General features: G+C 38.4%; 1 protein-coding gene across 1 annotated transcript; it reads right to left on the minus strand.

Annotated features, from left to right (window-relative positions):
* Positions 1-11466: 11466 nt before the first annotated feature.
* LOC126964568 (cuticle protein 16.5-like) lies at positions 11467-13645 on the minus strand. The gene is made up of 2 exons (XM_050807764.1): positions 13530-13645; positions 11467-12290 (listed from the first exon to the last, which is right to left on the minus strand). Exons 1-2 carry the CDS (start codon positions 13539-13541, stop codon positions 11586-11588), a joined length of 717 nt encoding a protein of 238 aa, XP_050663721.1. The 5' UTR covers positions 13542-13645; the 3' UTR covers positions 11467-11585.
* Between the last annotated feature and the right edge of the window lie 6765 nt (positions 13646-20410).

Below are 20410 nucleotides of genomic sequence, written 5' to 3' on the forward strand. Positions count from 1 at the left end.
TTCGCTCTCGTCTCTAAGGTCAAGAGTCAATATGTGACCGAGATATTTAATTATTACGGGTCTTTTAAGTGTATCGCCTTTTAAGTTCATTGGTGAGACACTTTTAAAATTCTTACCTCGTGCCTCAAAAACCATCACTTGGCTCCTGTTGATGTTATCAATAAAACCGTACTATCAATAAGAAATACGTATGCTTTAGAAATTGTACCTTTTGTTTATGACAATAAGGAACGAACAGAACTTTCAGCTGATGGTTATTGCTAAGCCCTGCCAATTACTACGCAGTGGCGCTCAGGATTCTTGAAAAACCCAAGAATTCTGAGCGGCACCACAATTGCACTCGGCAAATTGAGAGATGTTAAGTCCCATTTGCCCAGTAATTCCCAGTAGCTACGGCGCGTTTCAGACTGAAACACAATAACGCTTACACATAACTGCTTTACGGCAGAAAAAGGCACCGTTGTGGTGCCCATAGTCTAGCTGGCATCTTGTGCAAAGAAGCCTCCAACTGTTAAATGCCCTTAGTCACCTCTTACGACACCCTTGGGCTTGGGACTTCCCTATCCTTTTTATGCCTCGGCGAAGAACTGAGCAAGCTAGAGTTCTCATACCACAGGCAGATGCACTAAGCAGCACCAGCTCTCACACACATTTACATACACAATCACACACTATTGTTTGTTAAGAAGCTTTTATTTTATTTCATTTATTATGATTTATTAATTTACTATTATTTTTCTATTATCTCCATGCTATGTTCCGCGAGTCAAATAGAAGTAACTAATTATGTATTTTGTATGTATCTTAATTTTGCTAATAAATTAATTATTATTGTTATAAAAATAATAATTGTTTTATACCGCATTTCAATCCATAGAATGTCGATAAAGCTGCATCTAGTTTGTATTGTAAACCTGATTTTTATAAATTAACTTTAAAATATTTAGAAGTTCAATTGTAAAACATTGCTATAAAGACTTTCCAAAGCAAATCGTGGAAATAAGGACGAAAGCTTTCGACAGGTTCAGAAAACAGCCAAACATTGGAGTCATAATTAAATTCGTTAGAATTAGCAAATTTAAGATGCTCAATACTTAGTCCGCCAATGCCAGGAGACTCACCCCTTGGTATTGATTTGATTTAATTAGCAATCTATTTAATCATTAACCATTCTTACCGTGTGCTTACCTTTGACCTGAAGGATGATGCAGCTATTGAGAGGGAGCGAATGGCAACTCCATTCGCTCCGTTAGGCGTTAGGCTCTGTTAGGGCGAATTTGATCATCCGCAGATTTGCTCGCAGAACCAATGCAGCAAACATTACACTCTTTAAAGCTTACTGCACCTCATTACATGAGCTGTCTGGTTGGACTATGCGTAAAAGCAGTATTCAGTATAATAAAGCGTTCAGAATGTTATTGGGGCTGCCACAATACTGAAGCACGTCGGGATGTTTGGTAAGGCCGGTTTTGATTATTTCTACGCGACTATGCGTAAGCGGTATACATCCCTGTTGCGTAGATTTCCTGCTAGCCCCAAGGGTATTCTGAGGGTATTTTCGCACAAGTTCGTTTGTCAGTACCTGAACCACTGCTGTATGATACATGTGCTGACAAGTCGGTCCTATCGTAGGTTACAAATGCTTAGATTTTAAGATAGCTTATACTAACACTAGGTTTTAAGTTACTTTGTTACTAACACATTATGATCCTTTGTTGGTCAAAGTAAAGAATTTCTTATTATTATTATTAACATATTCTCCCTTTTCACATTCACAGAGCTCACGAAGCGTGACATCTAAATAGTCGATTTTACAACAAGGTGCTCCCAAATAAGTTTACAACAGTTTCGTTTACAACGCTTACCAGAAAACCAGGCCTACATTGTAATCTAAAAATGTGTTTCCAAAATGAGGGAAATTTAATTTGCGCGTGATGGAAGGCCTGAATAAGCACCTGAATCTAATTTTCTTCGATCATTTGTACGTCTAAATGGGCTTTAAAAACGACGAAAAATATTGAGGTTGAAACTTTACCTCTATTTTGACTCACACTAATAAAAAGTGACATACAAATTGCGAGTTTATGACGTAGACGTAGAAGAATAGCTTGTCAAGCATACTAAAGTAATAAACCCGACCTGTTTTCGTCGGTTGTCTAGGACATCTATAAATTATCTAAGGAAATTTTCATGATCTTGGCTACATTTTAATCGAGATTTAAAATTTTCCATGTAACACACTTTTAATTAAGCATATTGGTTTTATTATCAGGCTACGAGCAAAAGGCAGCTCTCTGCGCTGACATCATGCAGGAACTTGGGAGACGAACTGACTCGGGGCGAGTGGAGTTTCTCGGCTGGCTGTGGTCAACTACGGAAGGTCCAAGAGCTGGTGCAGTTTATCAGATGTTACCTACTCCTTTAGTGTCATACTATTTCATATTTCATCACCTTCACGCATTATAACCATGAACGTATTCATATTGCGGTGTTTTAAGGTTGACCAACTTTTCGCCTAGAAACATAATATCACTATGTAACGTTTCGCAAATGTTCAATGTAACATAGAACAGAATATCATAAACATACTTATTAATTATAATTTGCTAATATAGAGGAAAACAAAATGAAGAGACAGAAAAAATATTAGTCATAAGTTAGAATAAATAAGAGCATAAGCAATCTGTTAAAGTTTGTGTTAGTGTTAAGTTTCATTGTTTATAAAATATACAAGTACTTTGTACATTTGAATTTGTCATCTTTTATTAATAGCTTATATGTAATATATAATATGCACTAAAGAAACATAATATAAAATTTAACTTATATGATTTTACCACACCACTAGTATTATTACATTACATTTTTGGCTTAGTTTTCTATAAGATTGGAATCTGTGGTAATGTAGACTCGTCTGTAGTCAGTCGAAAATTAAATTCATAACATAAATGAGCGAGCTTGACTTAAATGCTCAGTGTTTTTAAGTTGGCAAATATTATTTTCACTTCTCATGCTCTGAAATTGCTTATTTATGCACGATATAGGCTGCACAAAATCGATTTTAGTGCACTTGTGCACGAATCTACTTATAAATGTATCTATATTAAGGCAAAGAAAATGAGCCATACAGCCAAACACAATAAAAAGTTCAGAATCAATAAGAATTTGTTATTTTATAATATTTACTTTAATTTATTTGCCTCATGTGTTTTTTAAGACATAAAAGATATTTAAATTTTAATTTAAATATAGTAGGTTATTTAATAAATTAAGAAAGATATATATTACAAAATTAATTTAATAGTAGGCTGTATAGGTCTGGAGCCCAAGCTTAATATCAATGTCGTAAGATTTTAAAAAAAGCGGCGGGAAACAGGTCTTGTTTTTTCGTGTGTTTATTAATTTCTTCAAATTTGCTAAAAATTGTTAAAAATGTCCATGTTATACTACTGTTTTATTTCCTCGCAATCGAAATGAAAAGCAGAGTTTATAATTCGTCCACAAAACCATTTTATCCTTATAAAAAATGGTTTGTTTTGTGCACTCGTTGTAAAATCTACTATTCCTTACCTGGATACTTATAACAAAAAACGTAATGTGCTATAGGAAATGGATGGGTTTTGTCAAAAAATAATGACTACGTAGCATGTCAATTAAAACACATACCAATATCACATGAGTTAATAAAACGGTACAGAGACTAAGCTTCATACTCTACGCGAAATGGTTGCACTACTACAATGATACGAAGCATGTGTGAGCATCCACTGACCGCTTGTTGCGAACGCGGCGAAACTAGATGTAGCCGGACCGCAGAGACAGTTGGCAATCCCAGGGTAAGAGTGACACACGTATTGCTTTATTGATTCCGAATTTGAATAATTAAACATAAAAAGAGAATTTAGAAGTTTTAACATTTAGAAGTGGGAGAGTCACGCAGCCGTCTTTTGACGTCAGCACAATCGGGCCAGACTCGTCCGGGTTAATTACCACACTCGCACAGAATACCGGCATGAAGTAGCGGCCTAGTGCCGCTATGTTTCGCATAGGTTAGTGTCGAGGACCGGAGGCCATTTCTTTCATGTGTGTACGTTAGGAAGGATATCTGCTGTCGCCGTCTCGGCAATTTTGAGAGTAGGGACCTGTTCACACTCTGGCTCCGCGTAGATTTAGAGGACCGCGTCCGCATCTATGCGTGTGTCTACAGGTCCCATAGTGGTAACGCAGAAACCGATCATCTCATGGGCTGCGTTCAAGCGGCAATTGACGACGTGCTTGCACAGATCCCCTCCGCTGAAATCGTAGTCTTGGGTGATTTCAACGGGCACAATGCCGAATGGCTTGGATCACGTACCACAGACTACGCAGGGCGATCTGTGCATAATTTTGCATTGGCGTACGATCTGTCCCAATTGGTTGAGTCACCAACGCGGCTCCCGGATGTGGATAGCCACATGCCGTCCTTATTAGATCTTCTGCTGACTACACATCCCGATGGTTACCAGGTCATTGTCGACGCCCCTCTCGGAACGTCCGACCATTGCCTGATCAGGGGTGTAGTGCCTATACGACGCCCACGTCGCAGACCACCAGCGACCCGCCGCGTTTGGCACTACAAGTCAGCAGATTGGGATAGGATGCGTTCCTTTTTTGCATCCTACCCTTGGAGCAGGATTTGTTTCCCTTCGGATGATCCTAGTGCCTGCGCCGTTGCAGTAGCCGATGTTATTCTACAGGGCATGGATATTTTTATACCAAGCTCTGTAGTACCGATCGGTGGCAGATCACAGCCCTGGTTCGATGCGTCAGTTAAAGCAGCATCTGACTGCAAAAAACAGGCGTATCGAACTTGGGTTGCGGCGCTGGGCACAAAGGATCCGAACTGCATAGTTCTTAAGAGGAAATACAACCGTGCTTCCAGATTTTTTTAAGCGGCAAATCGCCCGTGCAAAGTCAAAACACGTCGTCAAAATCGGCGAGCAGCTTTCCAGTTACCCGACCGGAACACGCAAGTTCTGGTCGTTGTCGAAAGCTGCTCTTGGTAACTTCAGCCAGCCGTCCATGCCGCCGTTGCACATGAGGAATGACACCCTGGCCCATACGGCAAAAGAGAAAGCCGATCTCGTGTGCGCTCTTTTCGCCTCCAACTCGACTCTTGACGACAACGGAAAAACACCGCCGACCATCCCGCGGTGTCAGAGCTCTATGCCTGAAGTACAGTTCAGGCAGAAAACTGTTAGGCGAGCTCTGTTTTCGTTGGACGTCAGGAAGTCGAGCGGGTCGGATGGCATTTCTCCAATCGTGCTTAGAACGTGTGCCCCTGAGTTGACGCCGGTGCTAACGCGTTTATTCCGGCACTCTTATTCCAAAGGCGTAGTCCCTGACTCATGGAAGTCAGCCCTTGTCCATCCGATCCAAAAAAAAGGAGACAGTTCGGATCCGACAAACTACAGGCCTATTGCTATTACCTTCCTGCTCTCCAAAATCATGGAGAGCATAATTAGCCGTCAGCTCTTGGTATACCTAGAGGGTCACCAGTTGATCAACGACCGACAATAGGGGTTTCGCCATGGTCGGTCGGCAGGTGATCTTCTGGTATACCTAACACATAGATGGGCTGCGGCTATTGAAAGCAAGGGGGAAGGCCTGGCAGTTAGCCTGGATATAGCGAAGGCCTTTGATCGTGTATGGCACAAGGCGCTCCTCTCTAAACTTCCATCATTTGGGCTTCCCGAGAGCTTGTGCAAGTGGACCTCCAGCTTCCTCACTGGGCGCAGCATGCAGGTCGTTGTCGACGGACATTGCTCGAACCCGAAGCCCGTGAATGCTGGAGAGCCCCAAGGCTGTGTGCTATCTCCTACGCTGTTTCTTCTGCATATCAATGATAGGTTGGACACCTCCAACATTCATTGCTATGCAGATGATAGCACTGGTGATGCCGTATACACGGGCCATGCACGTCTCTCTCGGGAAATCGTCGACCAGTGCCGGGAGAAACTTGTGTCTTCTATCGAGTCCTCTCTTGAGAAGGTCGCGGAATGGGGTAAATTGAACCTTGTCCAATTTAACCCCCAGAAGATTCAAGTTTGCGCGTTTACCACTAAAAAAAACCCTATTTGTCGCATCACCGCTCTTCGACAACACTTCCCTAAAAGCCTCACCTAGTATCGGAATACTGGGTCTCGAAATCTCGAGCGATGGCCAATTCCGTGGCCATCTGGAGGGCAAAGCCAAATTGGCTTCAAAGAAACTGGGCGTCATTAATAGAGCACGGCAATACTTCAAGCCGGCCCACATTCTAGCGCTGTACAAAGCGCAGGTCCGGCCACACATGGAGTATTGCTGTCATCTCTGGTCTGACGCACCCCAGTATCAGCTCAATCCATTTGACCGCGTGCAACGCAGAGCAGCTCGAATTGTCGGGAACCCAGTACTCTGTGAACGGCTGGATCACTTGGCGTTGCGTAGAGACGTCGCTTCATTGTGTGTCTTCTACCGCATTTATCACGGGGAGTGTTCCGAACAGCTGTTTTACCTAATTCCTGCCGCCGAATTCCACCTTCGCACGACACGCCACAAGTTAGGATATCATCCTCACCATCTGGATGTGTGGCGGTCCTCCACAGTGCGGTTTACAAGGAGCTTTCTTCCACGTACTACAAAGCTGTGGAATGAGCTTCCTTGTGCGGTGTTTCCGGGACGATACGACATGGGTACCTTCAAAAAAGCGCGTACAACTTCCTTAAAGGCCGGCAACGCTCCTGTGATTCCTCTGGTGTTGCAAGAGAGTATGGGCGGCGGTGATCACTTAACAACAGGTGACCCGTACGTTCGTTTGCCCTCCTATTCCATAAAAAAAAAAACTAATAATATATTATTAATATATGTACGGTTGTTCACTGTATTGTTTGCATGAACAATACGAGAAAAAATAAAAAAAACATATTTTATGTATCCCAAGGAATACAATATGTAAGTATATATCTAATAATATTTATATGATCTTTTTGGTTATGGGAAGGGAGTTCGTCACGGTTCGTTTTCACCATTTTATTATTATTGCAAGGTTTTACTTAACACTTGATCGTGGGTTGATAGATATATGAAGGTATTTGTTTACGTTCAAATATAAACAAAATATAATTGTAACTAGAATTAGATTAATTATAGTGCATAAACTTACGCAATTTTTTTTTACTCTTTAGTGTATATTATATCTATTGTTTTGGATAAGTATTTTTTGAAGTCGGTCGTTTTTTTGTTAATTTTTACGTCGAGTTGAGATACTAATTATATTTCCTTCGTATATGCTAAAACTACAACAGTGATTGTTTTTTATAATGAATAAAGAACGTAATAGTAGTAGTTTTTGAGTTTCAATAAGTGATGTCACATCCTATTTTGAATAAAAATATTTGAATTTGAGTGCGAAGTCATGTACCTACTTCCTTTATTATGCGATTAGTTACCTAATTAAGGCTATACGTGGCTTTTTCCCCATTCTTTAAATCACGATTGGTTATTAGTTTAGATTTCAGAATAACTCCGTAGTTAGTTAACCACCATATAACACCCACCCATAGGCAGTCAAGTTCGTGCAATAGACTGCTTACTTCTTAACAAAGTAACCTAACCTAACATTCTTAGAAATTCTTTTTATCTGAATCTGGAGTTGCAACTAGAAAATATTTTTGTGATTGAAAATACAATTATCAAGCTTAAATTAATCAACAACCGAGTGACAATCGTACCAAAATAGGTAGCACTTCTGTCTGCTCTTAAGAAGCTTAGTATCTGTACCGTTTTATTTACTCATGTGCCAAAATAGTGGCCGAGCGAATGTTGTTTACTTGAGTAATACGTCGGAAACAGGTATAGCAGTGCTGATCGCCGTTGACCTTGACACGGCGGAGGACGGCACATGGCTCCGGCGGGCGACCAACTGGATCTGTCGAGTGACGCAGAGAACGCTCTCTCCGCGCAGAGCATGGGGCCTGTCAAGCCCTAGGTAACGCAACATAAATTTCTACACACTCAACACTCTACACATTTAATTATCCCATAGCAGTTGACAGTATTCACCTAATGACTCTAATACAAGTTCACATTATCTTTGGACTTCGCTGGAACGTGAAGCGCACGTCCTGCTGCGTCGGTACAGTTTGTAGTTTCACTGCCATTAGGTATGTTGTGCTATCACTGCTTTGTTTTTAAAGTTTTCATTCATACGTTTTGACTTTAGTTGTAATAGTTCTGTAGTTTCTGTTGTTCTGTGTCGCTATAATAGTACTGCCAGAAAAATATAAACTTTCTTACTTAACCCAGATTCTTTCATTGATTTTTCATCATTATAGTTATAATAATCAGCATGACAACACAACACCTTTACATACATACTGAAAAAATAAATTATTGTTTATTTATTATAATATCCTATTAACGCTTGTTTGCACACAAGTTAAACTAGTTTTGCGTAGGAGTCGACCTAAAATAGACAATTATTAAATTCAAAATTAACAGCATTTAGTAAAGTGAGTAAACTTAATATTCTTACAATGCTCTCAATAAAGCAAACCTTATTAAAGGGCACGTGTGAGTTTCATTGTTAAACTGGGCCTTATATTTAAATTCCTGTATGTTAAATAACAAGTTGTGGAAACCTTTGAAGAGTGTATGTGAACGTTAAACCTTGATGTGATGTGTACATATTATAATATTGGTCACATTGAAATTAATGCCATTAATTTCAATGTCACTCAATATCAATGATATATTTTATTATTTATAATATCTTAATTGGCATTGATTTTAAAATTTCATTTTGATTTGATCTACTAATATATATAAAATAAGCCTTCATTGCTGTTCCAAATAGAATTAAATGATATGTTACTAAATATTAAATTAAATAAAATGTTTTCCCAATTTAGTTAAACAGCTTTGATCTTACTAATAAACTTGTTAAAAGTTAGGTATAAAGTTATACCTGAGAATAAACCAAGAATTTAAATAAAACAGTTTTAAAGGATTAAAATGCGTGTAATTGAACCTATGTTTTTAACTTGACCAAATTCATCTGCAGTCCCCCTGAAAACGAGATCTGGAAAGGTCTTGAAACGTCGGGTTAACTCAAAATTATAATAAAAATATAACTTTTACGCAAAAATCTAATGTAAAAACACAGTTATAATAACACGCGTTTTAATCCTTTAAAAGTTTAATTTAAATGTGTAATACATGCCTTAATCAAAGAAAATACTACCAAGAATATGCAAAATGTTCAAAAATATAAATTTTTAAATTTGACGCGTTTATTTGCAAGGCTGCTTAACGTTTGGAAAATTATCAATATTTATTGCCTTCAGAATGTCGAAAGACAATCCCCAAAAGGGGATTTTTTTTGTACTTTGTCTTTCGACAAAGGTACCTACGTCTCTCTGTCTTTAGATGTTTGTATCCATATCGGCCCAACGTCTGTTTTTAATATCATCTTTCCAACGTTACATTTGTCGCCCTTTTCTTCGACTACCATACCCTGGATAGCAAACTGTTATCGAAGTGAAAATTTCTTAAGCCACGAAGGGCAATTTTTGGAAGGGAAAATCTTATGGGTTCGCGTCACCGACATGCTCGTGACTGGCGCATGCGATAAATAAATAATTTAAAAATAAAATATATATAATATAAATTTTTGGACGGGTGAAATCTCGTGAGTTCGGGTCACCGAAATGCTTATAGCAGTATATCTGCAGCTATACAGCTGACGTATTGTGCAACATTAGTGCTGTGTATAATCTATACTAATATTATAAAGCTGCAGTGTTTGTTTGTTTGAACGCGTTAATATCTGGTACTACTGGTCCGATTTGAATGATTCTTTCAGTGTTGGGTAGTCCATTTATCGAGGAAGGCTATAGGCTATTTTTTATCAAAATTAGGGATCCGTAATAAAATTGCTATTTCGTAACACAAGGTGTAAAATCGAAAACCTATTTTTGCGTGCGCTGCAAAAACTATTGACAATAGAAGAAAATGATGTACAATATATATATAGGCAATATTTTATTACTTATAAAACTATCGCGTGAATTATACTTTATATGGCAAAACAACGTTTGCCGGGTCAGCTAGTTATATTATAAGTAAAATTGAATGGATTTAGAAAAAGTTCAATGTGTATAGACTGTGCATTGTTAAAATAGTGTTTTTGTTTGATTAATATATTATTGAAAATAAGTATTTAAAAATAAAGTGAAATTTATAATTTAATTGTTTTCAAGCATTATGAAATGTCAAATGTTATTAATACTAAAAGTTCTAAGTTTTCACTTTTATTGGCAGTCTCTATAACTGTCATTTTTTTATCTTATTAAATTTTTCTTGCTTTTCTCTTTTTTTCATTTAAGTGTTCTACATATTGATCTACTATCATAACTGAATTAAGTATCAGGTCGAATAGCTCCTCGGATATATTTCAAAGATGAGGTTCTCGTGGGTATCCTTGTTTATGGAAGGCAGGTCTGTGTACCAAATACATCGGAGCTTCTTCACTTTTCTCATAACTAGAAATTTCTAAATTGTGATGTTATTGAGAATTTCAGTTATTTTTAGAAATATATAAAAAAAAATATATTTATCAACTAACTATCCTGCGACTTCATCCACGTTGAATAGTTACTTTGAGCAATGTTTTTTCATTTTTTTTTATACTTTTCAAATAACATAAGCACAAATTGCTCTTTCTGCTGCTGACAGCGGTCTTGTATGATACAGCGCATATCCCTTGTTATTGTGGACAGTCTCTTTAATAGTACTTCCCTGTGAACTTTAATCTCTTATTTCATCCCCATATAGGTTAAAGTTTCAAAAATGCTTGAACAAATGTTTTTAAATTATTTCTTACGAAGTGCCTAAATACAAAGTTTCATGGTTATATCTTCGATAATGACGTATTTCCATCACAAAATGCCATTCTCTATTTCAACGCCTCCATTTATTTTCTTGCAATAAAAGGTAACATATGTCCCTTTTCAATCTCTGTACTAAGTTTTATCAAAATCAGTTCGGTGATTTAGGGTTGAAATTTACTCACATTTTATAATATTAGTAAGGAAGTAGGGATTTATTTTTGGACTTACGTCACTGAGTATTTCGACGCTTGAGTATTTTTCTTGCATCACTTTACAAGTGATATTGTAATTAAAAAAATGTATAACATTGAACCTGTAAATGTTGACTTAAAAGAGTGACAATGAGTTTCTTGACATTTCATCTCATTTAAGTTCAACCTTTTCTGAAGTGGTGGTAAATGTTAAAAGAAAAAAATTTGACATTCATAAGTGTTACTTCCTATAGGGGAACCTGTTGTACCTTGGCACTATGTGTACCTGGGGCATTAATTTTTACGATATTACTATGTGTATAGATTTAAATTTGTCAAATAAAGTTTAAAATAAAACAGACGTATAATTTGTACAAAAATATAAGTCGTTTATTTATAAAACATAGTAGGGTATTGTAACAAAACAATTAAATTAAAATCACATCATACGCTTGACTAGTCTGTGGGGTGTATCTAGATTGCTTCACCACCATCCGTTGGAGTATTGGGCGGCGTAAGTGGGCGCGGCGGCGTAGCCAGCGCTGGAGCCGGTGGCGTAGCCAAGAGAGGCCGCTGGGACAACTTTCTGGACGGAGACTACCTGGGGGACATTCACCAGCTTTTGCACGTTGACCACCTGTGGCACGTTCACTACTTTCTTGTGGTTTATCACTTTGTTGACGGTGACGAGGTGAGCTGCGGGGGCTGGCGCAGCATAGCTCACGGCGGGGGCAGAGTAGCTTACTGCAGCTGCAGGGGCAGAGTAACTCACGGAGGCAGCGGGGCTGGAGTAACCTAGTGCCGGTGCGGAATAGCTCAAGGCGGGGGCAGAGTAGCTAACGGCTGGGGCGTTGTAGCTAATTGCTGGAGCGGAGTAACTAACGGCTGGAGCGGAGTAACTAACGGCTGGAGCGGAGTAGCTAACGGCTGGAGCGGAATAGCTAACTGCTGGGGCGGAATAGCTTATCGCTGGAGCGGCATAGCTCGCAAGAGGGGCAGAGTAGCTTATTGCTGGGGCGTAACTCGCGGCGGCCGCGTAGTTGAGGGATGGTGCAGAGTAGCCGAGATTCGGGGCGGCATAGTTGTAGCCAGCAGACTGTCCTGGGGCCGCGTGGAGCCCATGGAGGTATCCTCTCTTCTGACGCACATTGCCGGCCGCCGTGGCAGCGACCAACATGAACAAAACAATCTGCAAGTGAATGAGCAAAATCTAATTACAAATGCTTGTGCTGCATTATCATGATACTAACCATAGACATACTACATAGATTTTAGCAGTTGGAGGCTCCTTTGCACGGGACGCTGGCTAGATTATGGGTACCACAACGGCGCCTATTTCTGCCGTGAAGCAGTAATGTGTAAACATTATTGTGTTTCAGTCTGAAGGGCGCCGTAGTTAGTGAAATTACTGGGCAAATGGGACTTAATATCATATGTCTCAAGGAGATGAGAGCAATTGTAGTGTCACTCATAATTTTTGGATTTTTCAAGAATCCTGAGCGGCATTGCATTGTAATGGGCAGGGCGTATCAATTACCATCAGATGAACGTCCTGCTCGTCTCGTCCCTTATTGACACAAAAAGAAAGTTTTAGTTTGTATGATGTTAGATTATTGAGAGTCTGAATTTTACTCATTTATTATTCGATAATGATAGTACCACAATCAAACTAACTCTTCTTCTCCGATCCCTTAGCATTTATTTTCATACAAAAAATACTACGGTTTAGAACTATAGACAAACAAACAGCCCGAAAGAGAAAAACATCTCTAACATACAGCAAGGTAAGAAAATGTAATTGAAAAAGGATTTTGATTTGCTAGTCGTACACAGTCAGCTACGCTTGGCATAAGGTCCTTATTATTTTCTTGCCTAACGTTACATTTTATATTGTAATTGAAATGATCTGTAAAACGATGAAAATGTAAATCTTGATTTAAAAGAGTGGAAATTAGTTTCTTGTTACTTCTTTTCATTAGCTCAACCCTTTACGAAGTAGCGGTAGATTCAAAAAGAAAAAAAAAATGTTTTTGATTTGAATATTAAACTAAATTAAACATACTCACTGACAAATCAAAATCTCTCAGGTCATCTATACGTTAGTATATTTTTACCCCCTTATTCATAATGGTCCGCTAACTTTAAACAGCCGCTAAGGAGTGATTTTTCTTATTCTGACTTAGGTCAATAGAACAAGACAGAGTGAGAATTAGCAATGCTTTAAGTTAGCAGACTATTATGAATAAGGGGGTTAGTCTATTGTACTATTTCATAATTATGTTACAGTAGTTGCAACTTACAATGAACCAATCTGTATATCAATGACTCATCTACTGAAATATAATAAACTTTCCAAAACAAAGTTGTTATCAAATAAATAGATAAATTAATGCAATTACTCATTTGATGAGATTTTCGCGGTACTTACAAAGGATCTCATGTTGCGGACTGTGTTTGAGATGTCGTGACGAGGTAGGCAGTTTAGTGATGTGTCGTTTGAGCTTCCGTCACCATATTATATAGTTATAAGTAAGTGAGGTTTCGACACAGCGTCCTCGAAATGACAAATAGATTCCTAATTTAAAATATGTTTTGTTGCCCAATATTTCCCTGACGCTATACTTTGAATTATTTAATTGCCTATACTTAATGTTAATATTAAATGCTTGAATATATTAAGCCGGATCAACTAAAAACATATACATATTGTATAAACTTTGATTAACACGAGTGTTACACATTGAAATAAAATACTTTTTAAAGGATTGAAACGCGTGTAATTGTAACTGTATTCTTACAAAAGGTACTTGCGTAAAAGTAACATATTTAGAATAGAATAGAATGAAAATTTATTGATAACAAACCACCACCACACAGTTATTAAAATGATACAAACCAGAATAAGTAATAAATTCTTAGAACTAACAAATAAAACAAATTAAATAATACAATTTATAGCTTAAAACGAAAAACGTACTGTGCGGCAGTGAATGTCACCAAATGGAGCTAACTCAGTAAAAAGCTGCAATGGCGTGGTGCCAATGTAGCACTGGTTTTCAGTAGCCCCAACATTATTGAGTCTGGGAGTAGCAGCGACTAGTAATTTTAAAATTATAATTGTATATATAAATAAATAAAGGCAGTATAGATCTAATTTGTGTATTTAACTCTTAAAAAAAATAAATAAAAAAAATTGAACGTTAAAAGAAGATCATTTAGATCTTAACGACTGAAAAATCATAAAATATAAGGTTATTATTTAAGTGAATCGATCTTTTTTGCGCGCATGAGGGAAATATTTTTGCGGAAGAAATGCAATATTAGTGATACATAAATATGGGACGTTTTTGTCCAAGAAGAGGGAGAGACCGATTGAGACCGATGTAGAGAGAGTGAGAAAGGGCAAACATAACATTTTAATCCCTCAAATAGAATTTTACTTAAACATCGACATAAAGCATTGGATAGATAAGATCTTGTCATTAAACGGTGACAGCAATGTATCCGTTACTAGAGATATGTCATACGTCAAGGCCGTTAACAACACTCACACACATACACACACACACACAAAGCCCGTGAATTCTGGAGTGCCCCAAGGCTGTGTGCTGTCTCCCACGCTGTTTCTTCTGCATATCAATGATATGTTGGACACCTCCAACATTCATTGCTATGCAGACGACAGCACTGGTGATGCCATATACACGGGCCATGCAGGTCTCTCTCGGGAAATCGTCGACCAGTGCCGGGAGAAACTTCTATTGAGTCCTCTCTTGAGAAGGTCGCGGAATGGGGAAAATTGAACCTTGTCCAATTTAACCCCCAGAAGACTCAAGTTTGCGCGTTTACCACTAAAAAAACCCCATTTGTCGTATCACCGCTCTTCGACAACACTTCCCTCAAAGCCTCGCCTAGTATCGGAATACTGGGTCTCGAAATCTCGAGCGATTGCCAATTTTGTGGTCATATGGAAAGCAAAGCCAAATTGGCATCAAAGAAACTGGGCGTCATTAATAGAGCACGGAAATACTTCAAGCCGGCCCACATATTAGAGCTCTACAAAGCGCAGGTCCGGCCACACATGGAGTATTGCTGTCATCTCTGGTCTGGCGCACCCCAGTATCAGCTCAATCCATTTGACCGCGTGCAACGCAGAGCAGCTCGAATTGTCGGGGACCCAGTGCTCTGTGAACGGCTGGATCACTTGGCGTTGCGTAGAGACGTCGCTTCATTGTGTGTCTTCTACCGCATTTATCACGGGGAGTGTTCCGAAGAGCTGTTTAACCTAATTCCTGCCGCCGAATTCCACCTTCGCACGACACGCCACAAGTTAGGATATTATCCCCACCATCTGGATGTGTGGCGGTCCTCCACAGTGCTGTTTTCAAGGAGCTTTCTTCCACGTACTACAAAGCTGTGGAATAAGCTTCCTTGTGCGGTGTGTCCGGGACGATACGACATGGGTACCTTCAAAAAAGCGCGTACACCTTCCTTAAAGGCCGACAACGCTCCTGTGATTCCTCTGGTGTTGCAAGAGAATGTGGGCGGCGGTGATCACTTAACACCAGGTGACCCGTACACTCGTTTGTCCTCCTATTCCATAAAAAAAATCTAAAGGAATAAATTTTAAGAAAATAAATGCCTTTTATACCTTTTAAATGGTATGAGTAATCTAAAGACATGCAGAATGCCGCTGAGTTGGTGCAACCACACGGCTTAGAGTTAGAATATATACGTGACCGTCACTTAAGAATCGGCCCACGGTGAGCCCCGACCGAACGTCAAATTCTTCAACAAATGGTTGATACTTCAACAGATTCGATTCGTGTTTCGCTTCTACAAGAGGCATCCACAGGAGATATTGACACGACGAACTCTCGTTCTAGAGCACCTACTCTTAATACCACGTTCGTTCATAAAATTTCCCGCTTCACGTTGACGTCTTGTACTTGTATTCCACAACCGCGCGTTTTGCAAGAAATTTCTTGGGAAGCACAGCCACTGTTACTGTATAGCTGTGAATACCCGCTTCACTGGGTAAATTGAAGGTATAGTTATTGGATAAAGTTAATAATCAATCACAACTTACTTTTACTTATTCTAAAATTTGCTAAAACATTTCATTTGATTAGAATAAAGGCTTATATTTGCAAACTTTCCAAATAATTCTGGAAATCTCTAGATCATTCTAGAATTTTCTAGAACTATACAAATCATTATAGATTAATGATAATAACACATTTTTAGAAATCTCATGTTTCAACCCCCGTATCTTCTACACCTTTATAGGTATCAACTTGTAACCACCATAGTGCACGATGGGAGCCTTGCAACTAAAAGGCATAAAAGGCATTTATTTTCTCAAAATGGCTGACGGCAATAGAGAAAGCCGAACTTCTGTGCGCTCTTTTTGCCTCCAATTTGACTCTTGACGACAACGGAAAAACACCGCCGACCATCCCGCGATGTCCAAGACCTGAAGTACAGTTTTCGTGGCACGTCAGGAAGTCGAGCGGGCCGGGATGCATTTCTCCAATCGAACTTACAACGTGTGCCCCTGAGTTGACGCCGGTACTAACGCGTTCATTCCGGCACTAATATTCAAAAGGCGTAGCCCCTGACTCATGGAAGGATCCTTGTCCATCCGATCCAAAAAAAAGGAGACAGTTCGTATCCGGAAATTATAGACCTATAGCTATTAACATCCTGCTCTCCAAAATCATGGAGCGCATAATTAACCGCCAGGTCTTGGTATACCTAGAAGGTCACCAGTTGATCAACGACCGACAGTACGGCTTTGGCGACCACCATCATACCATCCCCACCACCTGGATGTGTGGCGGAGGACCTACAATGCGGAGCTTTCTTCCACGTACTACAAAGCTGTGGGATGAACTTCCTTGTGCGGTGTTTCCGGGACGTTACGTTTTTTTTTACAAAAATAAGAGATGAGCCGAGCAGAACGTTCAGCTGATGGTAATTGATACGCCCTACCCATTACAATACAAATGCGCTCGTCACCTTGAGACATAAGATGTTTAGTCTCATTTGCCCAGTAAATTCACTCGCTTCGGCGCTTTTCAGACCGAAACACAGAAATGTTTACACATCACTGCTTCACGGCAGAAATAGGCGTCGTTGAGGTACTCATAATCTAGCCGGCTTCCTCTGCAAAGGAGCCTCCCACTGGTGCAAAATGCGTCATGGCTACCTTACGTTTAACGTTTTTATGAAATGTTCAATATTATTTTGTTGATATTATAAAATAGTAACATTAATTCATTAAATGGCGGCGTTGGAAGTGCTTTGTTTGCATTCAATAATGCATCGACCTCCATAATTTTGTATATTTGTAATGCAAATAAGTTCGTTATAAATAGCTCTGGTAAATATCGCAACAAGTTTTCCATGACGAGAGATATAATAGGGGTCACATGGGAAGCACATTGACCTTGTACCACGCTCCACTTGTGCAACACTTGTTTAAAGACTGTCTTATTTACCTTTTTTAAACATATTTTTATGGACATTATAATAAAATATCTTAAAAATAAAACTGATCAATAGAACTTCTTTTAAATACGATACTCATACTTAAACATGCCTTTATATATGTAAACATCAGTAACTCCAAATAAACACCCACTGGGCTATGAGGGTCGTCGAAATAGAAAGGAAAGTTTCATTATATATAAATATTCTTACATTTTTACAATTTATGCAATCTGCATGCTATGTATTATTATTTAATTGGATATGACCAATTCAAGGCTGAGCAGGAATTATGTTTTCAAATACACTAACTAACTAACTAACTATGATAATAATTAGAAAAGCCCGAACGAATCAAAATTAGCCGTATGCAAGGCAAAAAAGCTTTTTACAAAAAAGAAAATATACTGACTAGACTTCAAATATATGTATATACACTAAAACAAGGTATTAAACTTAACAAGAAATTCTTCTACTCATTTTGTCCTCGCCTTATTCCGTTACGTGGGGTCGGCTTTTCTTATCATGCGGCGCCATGTAGGTGGCGTTTTCATTTCTTCGTCACTGACGCCAAGGTGTTTCATGTCTCATTGAACATTCATCATCCAGGTAGTTTGAGGTCTTCCCTTACCCTCTTTCTTGCAACCATGGAAAGGCACTCTTTCGCCACATAATCGTCGGGCTTACGCATTACGTGTTCGCATCGTCTGTGACTCGATTCTGGTATTTTATCGGTTATGGGTGCAACTTTTAAGCTTCCTCTTACATATTCGTTTCGTACTTTGTCCTTGAGTGTTACTCCACCCATCTCAGCTCTTCTGTTTATGGGTATTTTTGCTTGCTCAAACTTTGCTACCCTACAGTTAGGCTGGTCGTACTTAATAGACCTTGTCTTTAGTTTTTACTGGCATTGAAGCATCACATAGCACCCCTGTGAGAGTACGCCACTTCATCCATCCAGATGTCGTTCTCTGTGTTGCATCGGCTTTTATAGAGCCATCCTCGGAGAGAACAGATTCTAGATATTTAAATGTTTTAGCTGTAGGGAGGGCCAGTTAGCGTGATGCCCGGGTCAAGTGAAGCTTTGGGATTGAAATAAAAAAAACAAATATTCGGTTTTTTTCCTGCATATGCGCATGCTATTTTTTTCCAACGACTCTTTCCATCTTTCTTAGTAGCTCACGCGCATTGTTAGACATAAGTACTAGGTCTTCAGCATACAAGAGATTCCAAGCTTAACAAGAACTTAAAATTAAAAATATATATTAAGAGTGATATTTGACTCAAGAAAGCAAGATAAATAGGAACTCAATATGGTCATAAGTAGCCAAACGCTGTAATCAAATGGTGCAAAATGCAATTTACGTGTGCCACAGAATACTTATGGGATAATTTTCCTAAAGTGTAATTGAATTTTTGAATCATTTATAGTAGAACTCGAAATTGTTCATAAATATCACTGCAGTCTCAACTACACAAGGCTGAAGAAATGTCAAACAGCTCAATGATGTCGAAATATTTGGGTTACAAATAAAAGTTAAAGTTGGTTGAAAAAATCAAACATGTTTGAAGATATTCGTGAACTTAATGTCTACATAAAGTAATATATTATTGTTGATCATCAAACAATTTATGTTATTTTTAATTTTTCTTCAATAGTGGAATGCAATTTAGAAAAGTGATTATAACAAAATATGGGCCCAGAGTATAGTGTTGTAACAACATATCTATCGTTCACAACAAAAGTTCAATATAGCACTCAACAGCCAAAGACTATGGAAATTTTAATGTTGATGCTTGGAGGTGGAATCCCCCATCTTGAGGTATTTTATCCTTTGACTTATCTCAAACTTTAATCTACGAAGATCGTTTATATTTCAAAACTCCCATTGTGATCTAAATAAAATAAAAGTGTGATATTGTTTAATGGAACTAATAAAAGTGTTACAGAAAAAATTACTTTCACGGTCACTATGCAAATATCCAAATCAAGATATCTAGATCGTATATACAAAATTATGATTACGTACAGAGATGCCCGGAACGTAAAGGCTCTTCCCCACACTTGCGTTACTATCCGGCGATAATATCGTATTCGTAATTGCGTTTTTCAGTAAATTTTCGAATGTTTTTTACGTTATTCAAAAGAACTGTTAAAAAACGTTGTGCTAAAGGTTACTATAACATAAATGACTTTCTTAATGATACCAGAGATTGGGAATGGAGCGACCGCCCTCAGGCTATTAAATAATAAGTTTAATTGTACAATATTACTTTGCATACAAATTTTTTGATGAAATAAAATAGCCCGCTGAGCATGTTGCGCCCGTTCAGGTCTGAGGCATTCGTTTTGGAATGGGTGGTAGTTTTTGACTTTCAATAAATGATATCACATCCTATTTTGAATAAAAATATTTGAATTTGAATTATGTGGACGCAATACAGGTGCCGGCTTGTCAGCGATATTTAGATATGAAAATTTTGTATTAAGACGCAAAAAAGAATACAAAGTATTATTCATGGTCGGTACATGACAACGACTATCCGTAATTTTTAACTCGACTTCAGAAAAGGAGATTCTCAATTCGTCGTTATTTTTTTTTTATGTTTGTTACCTCAGAACTTTCGACTGGGTGAACTGATTTTGATAATTCTTTTTTTATTTGAAAGCTGGTGTTTCACGTGTGGTCCCATTCCAATTTGGTCCAGATCTGACAGTGGCAACTATAAGAAAACCATAAAAGTATTAAATTTGCTATAAATATGTGCGCGACAAATTTACGTATAACTCAATATCGCACCAACCGATTTTGATCA

Source organism: Leptidea sinapis, chromosome 5 (assembly GCF_905404315.1).
Source record: "Leptidea sinapis chromosome 5, ilLepSina1.1, whole genome shotgun sequence".
NCBI classification, from domain to species: Eukaryota; Metazoa; Arthropoda; class Insecta; order Lepidoptera; family Pieridae; genus Leptidea; species Leptidea sinapis.